This window comes from Onychomys torridus, chromosome X (assembly GCF_903995425.1).
Source record: "Onychomys torridus chromosome X, mOncTor1.1, whole genome shotgun sequence".
NCBI lineage: Eukaryota > Metazoa > Chordata > Mammalia > Rodentia > Cricetidae > Onychomys > Onychomys torridus.
Window position 1 is genome coordinate 23,080,217 of NC_050466.1, and position 16,146 is coordinate 23,096,362.

Consider the following 16,146-nt stretch of genomic DNA (forward strand, 5'->3'; position numbering starts at 1 on the left):
TCAGTGAACCCCTCTATGATGGTCAAGTCTGCTGTCAGAAAAAATGATGTGAGATGGGTCTCTGAGGGAGTCTGGCAATTATATAATTGGGAAGGTAGGAGCTGAGCCCTCCAAAGTCAAATCTAGTCCTTCTGTAGCGTCTGGACACAAGGCTAGTCTTACACACAAAGCAATGTGGCTTGGTAACAGCAGTCACCAAGTAAATAATGCCTGTTCTCCCTTGAGGGACACTGGGCACAAAGTGCTCAAAGCCAGTTTCCCTGACCTTTCCTTTATACTATGCTCTCAAACTATTCATGCATATGTGTTTGGGCCATAGAGAAGTTATAAACACACAAACTACTCTCCTTAGAAATAACATAATACATTGTCCTCTGATAGTAAACTAATACCATAAAATAAAAATGCATATTTTGCTTCTGTTGACAGTGATTTATTGGTCTGTTTGATTCATTCAATCAGTTCTAGATTGTCCATGTGAGGACAAATGTCTGTTGAAAGGAAAAGTTGTTTTCATATCCAGATCATGAGATAAGATAGTTTCCTTTATGTTAATGGCACTATATCAAGCACATTTGTGGTCAATTCTGGTAGCATGTTTTAGGAGCAGATTTTGAAAAAAATTTAAAATACATCTGAAGATTATGACTAGAAGAAAACTGATTAGGATACTTGTCAGACAACTAACCAAAAAAGGGTCCTTATACGTATACCCTACAAGAGAAGTAGCTAGCAGGTAACTTTGTGATCGTAGACTTCAGACCATACATTTACTCTGAATCACTAAAGTAGGCAGAGTTAGACTGGGTAGATAGCACTTCACTTTAATCCCCATTCATTCCACAGACACACCCCTACTTGGAAGGGCCCAGCTTTGTCTGGGAATCACCTTGCCTATGCACAAGAATTGGTGCGAACTTCTGTGGAAGGATGGGGGAAAAAAGAATTGCTCAATTCAAGCAGAAGGCAAAAGTAGGATAAAATAAGGGAGGCTTTGATTACAGAAGCCAAGCAACAGAAAGAAGTTTCTCTCAACTTGACCTTCCCCATTAAAGAAACCTACCTTGTAAGAGCTAGAGCTACCTCATCAGAGAGGCATTTAAACAGAGGAGCCTCATTGGATGGGAGGTTGAGCAAGATACCTTTAAAGGTGCTTCTGAGCTCTGCTACGGTATTGTTCTACTGACTCCAAGCAGATACTCTATTGACCAAGTAGATATTCCATTTTAACACATAGAAAAAGTAGAAAATAATACTAAATAGGTTTCCTCAGGAATAGGACTCTGGTTCATGAAGATTTTAATGTATAAGCCTCAAATATACTACAAAACATAAATTTTAATACGGAAAATTAAGCTGGAGAGACGGCTCAGTAGATAAAGGCACTTCCTACCAAGCCTGATTGACCTGAATTTAATTTCCAGGATCCAAATGATGGAAAGAGAGAACCAAGTTCTGTACATTATTCTCTGCCCTCCAAGTCATGTCATGGCAGATGTGTGTGTGTGTGTATGTGTGTGTGTGTATGTGTGTGTGTGTGTATGTGTGTGTGTGTTCACGCATGTGCACATGCACGCATGTATACATACTAAATAAATAAATGTAACTTTAAATTTTAAGGAAAAATTGCCACACTACCTTTCTTCTTTCATCAACAAAAGTCTAAAAATCAAAAGTCAAATGATAATGATTTTTGTTAATAGCAGATCACAGATGTTCTGCTGGAGTATACTAGAAATCTTGCTACTAAAAATACTAGAAATTCTGCTACTGAAGCACATTTCTCTATCTTTACTATAAAAAGACATAATTCTTTCCAGTTCACATGTTCTGACATTATTCTAAGAATGCTTTAACTCTTTAATTTCTAATAATCTTTTGAAGCAGTTGTTTAAACCCATGCCATTTTACAGATGGGGAAATTGAAATGTAGTAGCTAGAAAATGTATGCACCTGGCAAGAGGGATTCAAACCCAAGCAGTCTGGCTCCATACTCTTTTATATATATTCTTTTGAGATAATATTTTCCCTCTTCCTTTTCTTCTGTCCCACCCCTCCCCGTGCATCCACCCCTTGCTTTCTTCCATGTCACTCATGCTCTTAACATAGAACTAAAAAGTCATGCTGTACTTCCTTGTGTATACGGAAGAATTCTTTTATCACTGAAACACCACTGGTAACAGGGAACAAATGCCTCCATTACAGAGATGCAAGGGCAGACCAGTGCTACCTGAGTGGCAAGTGAGTCACTAATTACTGGCTTCCACATAACAGATTTGCAGGTCCCAGCATTCAAGTTTCTATCTGCACACACACACAAAATTTACATCTTTGACCTTCATGCTTTATTGCATGCAAATAGTTAGAAGCATGGCTGTGGAAGTCTTTAATGCTAGAGCGCTACCTGATCTGCTCTTGTGGATTAATTGATCTGTTCCTCCTCCATTCATGTATTTCTTCTTTGGATTTCCTTTGCTAATTACATAGCAGTGCTGTCTCGTGGCCTCACTACATAAGTGATTCTAATTTTTCCCCTTTTTGACACAATGTGGTGTTCTATGGGATGAAGGAAATGAATCGTGGCAGGTTGGGGAAAAAATGAACTTGTTATTACAGATTCAGCCATAATTTTTTAAATAGAAGTTCAGATGATTGCTCTAACAGTCAATCACTTTTATTGCTTTTGGTATTTCAGCCAAAATAAAATAGTCTCTAAAAAAGAGAAAATGCTAATACTTATTTTTCGTCTTCTTTTGTTTTTATCTGAATACCCTACTGTCAGTTCAATACTAGTTAGGAAGATAAATGCTTCTGCTGGATTTTTCTCACTTGAGAGCCATTTCTTCCTTCAGAAACTAGTTATCAACCATGCCCCAGCCACTTCTGCCACTTACTGACTCGATATTACTGCATCCACTAGTGCATGCTATGTGTACAACACATACATTCAACACGCCCACTTCAAGCACTGCCCACTATTTATTCGCCTAGAAATGCATTATTATCTCAAGGAACAAATCTTCCAATCAGTATTGGCAATCAAATATTCAACTAAATGATGAAGTAAATTAGTCCAAACCACAGCATGTTTGCAGCAGAATTCATGGACTTACTTGCCTTTGGCTTATAAATTTATTGATGTTAGTAATAGTTGCTTTGTTAAAAATCCAGAATGCAAATTGTTTGGCAACCTCATCCTCCCTGCCATACCCTGTAATCATATCTGATTGGGCCAAAATAAATAAAAGAAATTGATTTATACAAAAAGACACACACATCATAGTGTTGTCTTTATTGACAACAAGGAAGAAAATTGTAAATATAGTATATTTACAGATTGAAGGGTTGTATAACCATTATAAAATATGTGTGCTTATCCCGGTAAAACCATAAGGAAGTTCAAGTTGGTAATAAAGACCAAATTAGGACAGTGGTTACCTTTGGTGAGAAAAGGGAGAGGCACATGACTATGGAAGACAAATAGGCCAATACCAATTGACTACATGGCTTACTTCCTTAAATTTCTAGATGGCACATGAGTGTTCTTAAATTATTTTTATATATTTATGTATATCTTAATTATTTACTTTTTCTTAATTTTGGGTAGCAATAAACCAGGAAATTGCTGTTGAAATAAAGTCAGTGACAAGGTACTTCATTATGACACTTAGAAATTTCCTTATCTATCAGAAGATAATGTATGATATGAAAATACATGTCTATGGGTCATATTTAAATCTTCAAAGACATTGATAATTAAAAGAGCATTAATTTTAAAGTTATTGGTATTGGTAGATACCAAGTCAGACTAAGTACCATTTTTCTGGCCTTGAACTCTTTTATTTTTCATTTTTTTATTGAGAAATTATTTTTATTTTACACACCAATCAGAGATCCCCATCTTCCTTCCTCCCACCCCCCAGCCTTCCCTTCCTACCGACCTCCCACCCCCCCCCCCAAGAAGTCAAGGCCTCTCAGTGGAGTCACATCCAGTAGAGGGAAGTCCAAGCCCTTCCCCCTGCCTCAAGGCTGCAGGAGGTGTCCCATCATAGGTAGTGGGCTCCAAAAAAGCCTGCTCATGCACCAGGGATGGAATCTGATTCTTCCGCCAGAGAGCCCCCCCGCAAGCAAATCAAGCTACACAATTGTCTCACCCTGCAGAGGCTGGCATTGAACTCTCTGTCCTCCTGCCTCAGCCTCTCAAATGTTGGAATTACAGGTTTGTGCTGTCAACTCAGGCTACTAAGTAGTATTTTAAACAGTTTTGTAAAGCAAAGTTTATATCCCAGCTTAGCAGGTTGATAGGTTTAGCAAAAGATAAGGCCCAATAATCTTTAGATAAACGAGCTCTAGAATTCTACAGTATTATAAAGCTAGTTGTGGTGGCCATTTTTAATTGTCTTAATTTTTTTTTTCAAGACAGGGTTTCTCTGAGTAGCCCTAGCTGTCCTGAAACTCACTCTGTAGACCAGGATGGCCCCAAACATAGACAGCTGCAAACCTCTGCCTCCCGAGTGTTGGTATTAAAGGCGTGCACCACCACCACCTAGCTTCATCTTGATATCCTTTGACAACAATGTGGTTGTCTCCCTGACCAGGACTAAGCATATTATTTAAATATATCATTAGTGACTACCATGTGTGAAATGGCACTAACTGTTAACATGGCTAGTGAAATGAATGAGGCATACACTTTGTCCTCAAGAAATCCTCAAATAACAAGAGGAAAGACAGACCTGTAGCCAGCTCTCCTTTTAACGTAAGCTAGCAAGCTCTGCAGCAACAGTCAAGGTGGTACTTCTGTGGGAACAGGAAAGATAATACAAGAAGTCATAGATAGCATTGGTTCTGGATGTCGCAGGGACAATAAGGTAGTCCAGGAAAAGGCAAAAACATAATCAGAGGCATATGACATGAAACTACATGGTTAATTTCAGTGAATAGTCTGCAATCTAGTGTGACCGAATCCGAGGACAGTGCAGCCATGAGCATAAGTACCCTTGGATATCAGACATAAGACTTACAATTTTGTTCTATAGATTTTAAGAAAATTTTGGAGAATTATAAGGAAGGTTGCAATGAGATTGGGTCTTCACTTTGGAAGAACCAGCTAAATAGATAAATTGAGCAAGGAGATCTGTGGGGAGACAATAGAGAGAAGAGCAACACAAAACTATGGAGAGCTTGTCCTAGAGAGAACATCTGCAGTGATAACGGACAGAAGAAAGGACAGTTTTCACAGCATTTCTCCATAGCAATAGTGAGGAGAGAGAAAAGGCAAACCAAACTCTCTAGTTTAGGTGTTTAGTGTTTGAGTGGTAGCAAGAGCCAGGCTTTCTAATGAAATGTTTTATAAGAAGTTATCTTTAGGCTATCAGTTGGAAGTGTCCATCAAAAAGGCTTGTTTTCTGTTCCCTCGAAGCAAATCTGGAACCCGACCTCTCACTTTCATCGATCCTGTCTTAGTCTTGTCCACCAGCATCTGTGCCCTGAACTCTCGGAATAGCCTTCAAAGTAATGGCCTTGCTTCTACTCTGCCCCACCTTTTAGCCTGTTCTCTACACAGCAGTCAGAGAACTCTTTTAAAATTTTTAATTGGATGCTATCACACACACACACACACACACACACACACACACACACACACTCAAAATCTTCTAACAGTTTCTGATCTCAGGTAGAATAAATCCAAGCTTTTTAATCACAATCTACAAGTTCTGACCGGATTTTCTTCCTAAACTCGTTTTCTATCATTCTTTGTTTTGCTCATTTGGCTATAGCCACCCTGGCTTCCTTTTTCTGCACTTTATGCAATCCAAACATGTTGCTTGAGATGCAATTCCAGTGATTCCAGGAGGGTTTCTGTGGGTGTCTAATTGCCATAAGCATGTGGATTAATTTTCATGGAGGTAGCTCTGGGAATTCCAGGAACTATCTGAACAAGTCTGAGCAAGTCTCGAAAAAAATGCATTGTTAGAGGGATATGAGAGGAGCTGTAGAAATAAGGAGTATGTACATTCATATTTCATGTATAAAATTCTCTTAGTAAAAGAAAAATTAAAAGATACAATGCAGGTGACGAAAGTTCAAGAAAGAGCAACTAAACAGCTTATCAAACAAGCCAAGAAGAGTGCCAGGAAATCTCACAGGACACTTGGAATCATGGTTTGTGTTTGTGGGTTTTACCACACTATCTCACCCCTGATTAAATGTCATCCTTTAGCTTCTATCTAGGGTTTTCATTCCTAAGGATCTAGCTACCAATTCAGTTGGAAGTTCTGGGGTCATTGGAGTCATTCTTCCTTTATATTCTCTACAGGGACACACATGGTGCTACAAACATAATAAGTATTTGATACACACTCTGAACACCATCTAAACTCAAATGAACTTTAACAGGATTAAATTCAAACTGAGAAGGTAAAGACAAGGGTGATTTGAACTGGTAGGGAAAAAAAACTAATAGTTTTTATGATGCTTTGACTTGAACAGAAAGGACACTATTTGTCCTATTATATACTTCACAACCCCAAATAGTACTCAATAAATATTTGTTGCAAGGGTAGATGCATGATTAAATACACTAACGCAACCTCAAACCTCATTATTCAAAAATAATGCTCCAATGACAAAAAAGCAAACATTTTGTTTATTCTGTCCTGGTCATACTACAGTAGTGCTGCATTTATTTCTAAACACTCCTATTTAAAAGAGATATCACAAATTCAAATGAGCCTATGGTTGAAAAACAAAGTTCTGTGAGTTTTGGAAGCAGTAACAGCCAATAGAATTTAACCTAATGAGATCACAAAGGGACGTAATAAAGCCCTTGCAATATTTGAAGGATCGTCATGTGGAACAGCACACAGATTTACTTTACATAGCTCTAGCAGGTGGTGCCAAAGAACAGAGTTCTAAAGAAAAAAAAAAAGGTCAGCTCAGAACAAGGACACATTTTCTTATTGTAACTGACCTCCAATGCCATTCCAATCATCTCTTTTAGGTAAATACAGGATAAACGTATAACAGAATATCGAGGGAGGGTGGATTTCTTTATTGAGTGGAAAATTCAAATGAGAAAATGCTTTCCAAAACCAGATTATAACCAGTTAGTAAAACCAAGTCAGTGGGCCAGGACTAGAATTTTTAAGTGAATTTGAAAATAGCAAAAAGCATCACAATTAGCAAGGATAAGCACAGTTTGAAGAAATCTGTTTTTAAAATGTGTTGACAGATGTCTGAAAGTGTATGGACAGTCACAGTGTAGTATGGCTTTGATACTGTGGACTACAATAAAAAATTGTTCAGTTGCTCATTAAAAGCAATTGCTGCTCTTCCAAAGGACCAGAGTTTGGCTCTCAGTGCCTGTCTTAGGATTTCTATTGCTGTGAAGAGACACCATGACCATAGCAACTCTTATAAAGGAAAACAATTGAGGTGGCTTACATTTTGAGAAGTTTATGTCCTTTATCATCATGGTGGGGAGCATGTTCGTATGCAGGCAGACATGGTGATGTAGAAGTAGCTGAGAGTCCTACATCTCATAGGCAACAGGAAGTGGACTGTCTCACTGGGCATGACTTGAGCATATATGAAACTTCAAAGCCTGCCTCCACAGTGGCACTCTTCCTCCAATAAGACTACACCTACTCCAGCAAGGTCACACCTCCTAATAGTGTCACTCCTTTTGGGGGCCATTTTCTTTCAAATCACCACAGCACCCATGTTAGGCAGCTCACACTGTCTACAACTCAATCTCTATGGAATCTGATATCTAGCCTCTTCTAATCTTTGAGAGTGCCTGCACAAGCACACACACACACACACACACACACACACACACACACACACACACACTCCCACTACTGCACTGCTGTCCCTTTGAGATGTCATATCTGGCCATCCAAAGAATTATTATCTTTTTGTTACAGAGATCCAAAATTGCTGTGTATGAGAAAATGTGGTCTTACATGAAATCAGCAGAGCCATCTGTATTTACCAAAACAACAGCTGATGGTGTAGCCCGAGTTCGCAAGTCCAAGGGGAAGTTCGCCTTCCTGCTGGAGTCAACCATGAATGAGTACATTGAGCAGAGAAAGCCATGTGATACGATGAAAGTTGGTGGAAATCTGGATTCCAAAGGCTATGGTGTGGCAACCCCTAAAGGCTCAGCATTAAGGTGGGTGGAATAATATAACAATATCCGTGTTGTTATAGTATTCCACCTACCCTGATGCATTTTGTTGTCATTTTCTTTCTTGTGGATTTTGAGGTAACTTTTAAAAGTTTAAAATCTACAATATTCCATGGAGTTAAATAAGACGGTAAATTATGGTTTCATCTATTTAATGCATCCTTTTTTAAAATGTTCTCTCTCTGTGTTGTCCTCTCTGACTGTTTGTTGCTGTTTTAATTTTACAGTTCAACGGCTTTTTCAATTTAAATGGTAAAAGCCAAGTTATGGTGACGAATGTTAATTGCATGGATGTGGTGTTCTTGTTACTTTTTTTCTCAAAGACAATTTCCCCGTCCCGCACACTTCAGTTTTGAGCAAATGTTATCCTCCATGCCACCTTCCAATATTTAACCCTGTATTTGCTGTACAGACATTTTTATAGCTCCACGTTCTGTGAAATTTAGCCAATTTGTCCTCTTGTGCTCCTTTTTTATACGTTAACGATTTCCTAAGCATTTGTGCATTTTCTTACAAGTTATGTTTTATCGTTTCAAGAAATGCTGTTAACCTGGCAGTATTAAAACTGAATGAGCAAGGCCTCTTGGACAAATTGAAAAACAAATGGTGGTACGACAAAGGAGAGTGCGGCAGCGGGGGCGGTGACTCCAAGGTCAGCCTCAATGTCACCACAACCGGGTACCCTTAGTGACGAGTAATCGGCAAGACTGTTATCTTATTACTGAGGAGAGAGCACAAGATGCACACAGAAAGTAGAACGACCAGGTTATTCCCCTGCCTGGCAGCCTGGGGAACCAGAAAGACTTTAGGGCACTGCCCATATTTTTGATCTAACTTGGGTCCCTTCTTAAACTCCCAGACAGAGGCTCCCTGTCCACACCCCTCTCCATCCCCCACATGCCAAACTGGTTTCATATGAAGGCCACTACAGGGTTTCAGTGCCCTAGGCTTTCAAAAGCCCAAGAGAGTCCTGTGAGACTCCCCATCTGCCTCAATCAAATTGTGTAAGAAGTCAGATCCAGCTACTGAGATGACAGGATATAATTTGTTTGGTTCTATTTTTTGTAGGATGTGATGATTGCTTGTAGAAGTTACTTGAGTGAGTGGGGATGACTTCTTCTATTACTTGTATGAGTGATGAAATATTCTTCTCTGTATGTGGTTGCTGATTTAGGTAGGCCCCACTTAACTTGAAAAGCAAAGAGAATGATCAGTTTCAAGTTAAATGGGGTCTTTCTTTAATAGGTCACCACATACAGAGACTTTACAAAAGAGCTTTTATGTATTTAAACACGTGCGTCGCCTGTAATACTACTTGTGTGTGAATCCCTGATTTGGCTTCTCCTTAGCCATGTTTTTGGTTCAGGTAGGTCTACTTGTTATCCAGGTTGTCATCATGAGAAAAGCCATCTTACTTACCATTCCTTTGCTTCCTAATATTCTTCGGGGCCATCACTCAAGCAACAGGAAATAGGGGCCCACTCAGAAACCAAGACGCCAAGTCATGGAAAAACACTTTGGGTAAGTACAGGAGAGCACCTGAAAACAGAATCCTCCATGGTCCAAGGGGCTTGAGAATGATGCTGAAACATGCGCCATCAGCTCTTGCACAATCAAGATACCATGGGCGTCTTAAGGTGAAGAACAGTGTTTCCCAACCACAAAGCAAAAGACAGGCAAGCCAAAACGGTTTTTTTCCTTCAGAGACAATGGTTGTAATTCTGCTCCTCCCTTTCCCTCTCCATCCCTCAGGATCCTGGCAGAAAAGCTAGTTTGCCATTCTGCAGTATTATAATATGGGTTTGGAATCACTGATCCAGAGCACTTTCAAAGAAACAAATTTTAAAACAACTGCTTCTGTTTATAATCTTACTGGGCATCGGCAAGGCTTTTTATTGTAAAACCTTGATTAACAAGAATACACCAAACCAGTGGCCCGAACTGTCAGTCCTCATTCCAAAGCTTCACATTGATGAAAAACATTAATGATATTCAAAATGAGAAGACCTGAAGGAATTGAGTTTTTAAGTAGTTGTCAAGTGATAACTGCGGCTAGATCATTCAGTTCTTTCTCTTATAACTCCTCTCCATCTGGATTGACCCTCAAATGTTAGAGGTTACTTCCCTGAGGCATGAAAGTGGATACAAGCATTTTAAGGCGGCATGTCAGTAGCCAGGAACAAAACAAAGTGAATATTCTTATTAACAATCCCACCCATCCCTATGGATTCCAATTAATCAAGGTTTTACTATGTGCCAAAAAGCAGTGACTTCCTTTCTCGCCAATGTAAACTGATGGCATTGACAATTTAGCCAATCATTTGCTTCATTTGATTTTTACAATGGCTCCCCTGATGCCCAAAGTATTTAGCACCTTCCTCCCAACAGTTTTCTCATGTCATTAGCAAGCCACCGAGAACTTAATTCTATTATTCAAGTGAGTTACAGAATGAAAATGGAGCTGGATTGGATATGTTTTTCTCATGAACTCATCATTCAAAGGAGCCATGGACTGAATCAAAATGACTCTAAATAATCCACACAATGCAAGTGCCTAGAAGTTTTACAATAACCAGGCGTTTGATGTTTTTATACACACACACACACACACACACACACACACACACACACACACACCAAAACAAAACCTGAACTATTTTGCTGACTTACTTTTCATGAAATGTTGTGGTATCATGTTAAGCCAGCTTTTTGCTAATCATAGTGAGCAGTCAGACTCTTTGCTCCCTTTTTTAGTATCACCTCCAAGTTTTACCTAGTAACTTTATTGCAAACTTAAAATTCCCAGATTATCTGAAATTTGGCATGCAAGTAGAAAATATTTCAGTAGATCCTAATTGTTTCTACCCGCCAGGGACCTTTCAAATAACTTTCCTTGCTCGTCCCTTCAATTACCTTTTGAAATATGTCAACCCAATTCTCAACTATGGCTAGTGTGATCAGTGCTGCATATACAACAACAACTTATTCCACCTATGAATGCCCAAGGAGCCTGCCTTTCTCTTCTTCCTTCTTGCTACCTGCTGTTTCCTGAGAGTGAGCACAAGAAGGAGCAAGAAACAAACTTGACTGACTCTATTTCACCACTACTTTGTGACGTATATCCCAAGTCCATGGAGAAGGTAGAAATGCACTGAAACCTCACTAATTTGGAGTGCTTTGATCAGTAATGATAAATTAGACAAGGACCAGTCTACAAATGAAATTTATGTTATTATGGATGTAGACAAGTGAGGTTTGTTAAGCAAATGAAGAGCTAAGACTGTACTGTCGGTTGAAGTTTTCCTTGAGAGAACAAATCTTTTTTTCCAATGTTGGAGCACTCATCAGATATAATCATTTTCATTAGAAATCTACTAAGATAGTTCTCATGAGGCTGTCCAATAAAGCAATGCTTTATAGCCATTCTGAATTGCAAAGTAGAACTAAAGTAAAAAAAAAATGTGCTTCAGACTTACTTTATAGTTCAGGATTTGCTTCACCCATTCAGACAATTTTTCACTTGTGCTAGATCCTATCAAGGAAGTTTTACCCTATTAGTAAATTATGGCTTGAAAATTACACTTCTTTATTGACACTTGTTCCCAGTTAACACAACAAATGACCATTGAATGTACCATCATTTCTCAGGGAAAGTGAGACTCAGAGATGGTGATGACTTTGAGAAGGTCACATAGCCAATACTATCACACATCTCTTCTGACTTTTAGGCTCATGTCTTCTGATAATATTTCAGAGAGCAAGTTATTGCAGATACCTCCCAATGAACGATGTGTATCTGATTGCCTGTTCTATGGTTCTATAAAAATCAGGTTCATTCTCAATCACCTTGGTTACTAGGCAAATGGCATATTTAAGTCATTCTAGCCCTCAGTACTGATTACTAAAAATGACAATAATCACAAAGCCTGACATTTATAAGCGCTTCTACTATTTCACAAACACTTTTACACCTATTATCTCTAAAACCAGGAAAGGGGAAAATACCTATATTACTTATCTCTCTGTCTTGCTTCTGTAACCTTTAGATTATGATAAATGGGCCATTATGTTAAATTGTTGACTTTTTCCCTCTCTAACATGAAACATCATGCATTCTGAGCATAGTCTACAAAAGTTACTATGCTATGGAGAGAACAGCAACTTTTCATGCTGTTGAAAATGAGTATACTCTTAAACAAATGTAATAGATACTCTCTTTTCTAAATACAAGGAATTTAAGAACAAGATCATTAGCTGAAGCAACCCCTGAACCAGACCTATAAGCTAGAACCAAATCACTGCTTGCCTTTACCAATTTCTCAAGGCTGGGCTAGTAAATCTTAGCCAAATTATACCTGATCTGTCCTTGATAGTCTATAAATGTACAGGGAAATAACATGGAGATAAAGATTGTGGTTTGGGAATTATCAACCTATAAATAACCCTATCATATTAGTGCTTTATTATAAAACATGTGAAAATGCAGTAATTAAGAGGTTGTACGTTGTTTCAGCTATAAACCCAGATTACCAGGGAGGTTGTGAGGCAGCCAATGAAAGTCTATCATTGAAAACACAGCAGATAATGATTTGCTGAGTCCCCATATAAGGGCATCAACCTTCTTCCACAGCTATTTATCAGTCATCTCACATTTTTACATTCTTCTAGTCCCTCCACCCACCTAACTTCATGCTGCCAGCTCAGCTCTTCTAGATATCTTTACTTTAGCAGAAAAAGGAATGTTAATAAAACAAGGTATTTGTACATGGAGTGATAAGATATTACAAATTTTATCCCATCTCAGTATAGATTTGTATCAGTAGATTTAAATAGACTTTCAGTATCTATAATTTTGAAGATAAAAAACAGGACATATTGTGTGCCTTTGAGAACAATCAAACCAAATGTTTAAATAGGACCATTCTAAACTTGACTTCAGTAACAATTGTACCAAACATAGGTACCTTCACTTGTAAGGCATATAGGGAAATGAAAGACAAAAAGCTCTGCAGGTAAACCACCATTATTTAGATAAATAATGGGATGATCATTATGGTGTAGAATATTAATAAATAAATGTAGATGAAATTAAAATATATAAGAACTAGAAGAAACTGACAAATGTGAGTCATGCACATTGAGAAAAATATCATGGAATTTATTTTAATAGATTCAAAGTCTACCTGAAATTAAAATTAATTGCATCTACTTTCATCTGTGTACTTTTAAAGTACATTTAAAGTTTGTTCTCTTAAGAAATTCAATAGTTTGCTTCCTCTTCCATATCTCTAGCAATGTTTTATTTTAATTCCTATACATTTGCTTAGCAAGTCTTCTATTCAGAGACAGTAAAGAAAAATGGCACTTTGAGAGAGCCTGTCTAGATGAATGAGATGTAACTGTTTTTCCCACTCATATAAATGAGATCATCAGTTTTGTATGTATTTCTTCTCCTGTGTATGTCTACAATTTTCCTCTCCTATGACATCATCTCTTAATCACTTCTCTTCCACACCCAGAAGTCTTTGACAATCTTTGGCCTTAGGGAATGGATATGAATCTGCATCTGCCTTTATCTGCAACAAAATGGACCTTTTACTGGCAGGAGCCATTCCTAAAGGTTGACATTTTGGATACCCAGGGTTAAGATGGATCCCAATGACATTTTATTGACACTGTTATGTGTATAGGCAAGAACCATTACAGAACGATGACACTTCCTGGGTCTTAGCAGAAGTTCCTGTGAATCCCCAAGACTGGTTTGGGATCAAGGAGTAGGGTGAGTATACTATACTCTTCATTGGTTTGCATGTTTCTGTGCTGGTACTGCCTCCTGGAAATATGAAGATCCTGACAGTTTTCTTTCATGGTAGTGACTAAATTTACTCCTTGAACTTATTCAGTTCTTCCTCCCAAGAGCAAATCCTCACTTTCTCTCAAATGGCTGCTTCAAGCAAGGGACCTGTTTTCTTAAGAACTGAACCAGTCCAGTACTGCCAAAACCAATGATTTTGCAAATGATGCTAAAAAATAAATTTCTACCATTGGAAAAAAATGTAACCCACAAAGAAAATATCATTTAATTATTTCATTCTTTGATTTAAAAAAATAGACTGTGTGGCTTTAACATGCTTTCTATGATTGGGACATGATTGATTGCATATATTCTTATCCTGATAACATGAATATGTTTCTTATTGAGAAACAATAACCAAAATATCCAATACCAGAACTACAGAAAGAACAGCAGGAGTGAAAAACAAGAAGGTAAGAATGATGTTACCCAGTTGCCAAGAGAAAGGACACTGTTGCCATGGCAAAGATTGAAATGATGTGTATCTGTGCCCTTCCTTTCCCTTGAAGATAAAATCACTGGGTTTCATTTCATTTGAAGAGGTTTTAGAACTACACTGTCTGAAAGGTAGGATAGCCATGTGAAAGTAACATGAAAGGTTTGGTGCATCTAAATTATTTATGACTAGGGTGGGAGTTGGGGTTGGTGGAACAGGGTGGGGGGGAATTTTATGGAGAACAGTTAAAATCCATTCCCTTTACTTTTTAGAGAGCGGTATAGCATTTGGCCCTTGGCACGTGAGGCTCATACCCATTAGTCTGAGGTGGCAAAATGTGGTCTAATTGCTGAATTTACTTTTTTATTCATTTTTATCTAACACTTAAATATTTTTCAAAATAGATCCAAAACAATAGAATAATATATTTTAGTCTATACATACTATATATACATATGTGTATATAATCATATATATATAGTGTCTATATATGTGTGTGTGTGTATATATATACATATATAATCATATATATATACAGACACTCATAGTAAAACTGCTAGTGTTTCCTGTCTAGCATCACTACTAGGAATGCAGGCATGGTGTGTGGCTGCTAGAATGTGTGCTGGAAGAGATTAGCAATCTGTACCAAATTTGTAGGTCTGACATATAGCCACTGTTTATTTCAACCTATATTTAGATACAAGCTAAGACTATTTGTAGCCTTAATACTTACATGTCTTCAGAAACACTCATCATTTGAGTTTCTGGCCTCTCTTGATACTGCTGGAATAAACTAAAGGAAACAGGCTTATACATGATAAACACCAACCAACTTCTGATGCATGTTAAAATGGAATTTTTTAAGCTTACTTGGACAACAAGTGGGAGTCACATTTAAAATGGCAGTTTTCAGTGAAACCTTCAAGTATTTGTCCACATTAGTATCTTCTGTGGTGGTGTTGTGTTCCCCAAAATATTGTGCACCCTAATAAATTTATCTGGGGTCAGAGAACAGAAAAGCCACAATATTAAACAGAGGTTGGGCGGTGGCACTCACACCTTTAATCCTAGCATTCCAGAGGCAGAAATACCTCTGGATCTCTGTGAGTTCAAGGCCACATTGGAAACAGCCAGGCATGGTGACACTCGCCTTTAATCCCAGAAATCCAGCCTTTAATCCCAGGGAGTGATGGCAGAAAGTAGAAAGATATATAAGGCATGAAGACCAGAAACTAGCAGCATTTGGCTGGTTAAGCTTTTAGGCTTTGAGCAGCACAGTTCAGCTGAGTTCCATTTGGATGAGGACTCAGAAGCTTCCAGTCTGAGGAAACAAGACTAGCTGAGGAACTGGTGAGGTGAGGAAGCTGTGGCTTGTTCCGCTTCTCTGATCTTCCAGCATTCGCCCCAATACCTCCTAGCTCCAGGTTTGATTTTATTAATAAGAACTTTGACGATTCATGCAACAATCTTCCCTGGTCCCCTTCTCTCTGGTAGGAACAAATCAAGTAAGGAATCTTCCCAGACAATTTAGGCTATGTGAAATAATCCATGGCCAGTAATTATTTTGTATTCCTATTTTAGAGAAGTAAACCACACAGAGGTCTAGTTTTAGACAGAAATCCAACAGGGAAATCTATGACCTCTTGCTTTGAATATGAGAGG

The 16,146-nt window shown here is 38.2% G+C and overlaps 1 protein-coding gene across 5 annotated transcripts in view; it reads left to right on the forward strand.

Annotated features, from left to right (window-relative positions):
- The window catches only part of Gria3 (glutamate ionotropic receptor AMPA type subunit 3), a 277,058-nt gene that overhangs the window by 243,910 nt on the left and 17,002 nt on the right, over window positions 1-16,146 (forward strand). For 3 of the 5 annotated variants that reach the window (XM_036175082.1, XM_036175084.1, XM_036175081.1), the window contains one exon: window positions 7,932-8,179. In XM_036175082.1, the coding sequence (XP_036030975.1) occupies window positions 7,932-8,179 (248 nt within the window). Of the gene's footprint in view, window positions 1-7,931; window positions 8,180-8,731; window positions 8,847-16,146 lie in introns of all 5 variants that reach the window. The other 2 variants (XR_004943712.1, XM_036175083.1) reach the window with 1 other exon arrangement.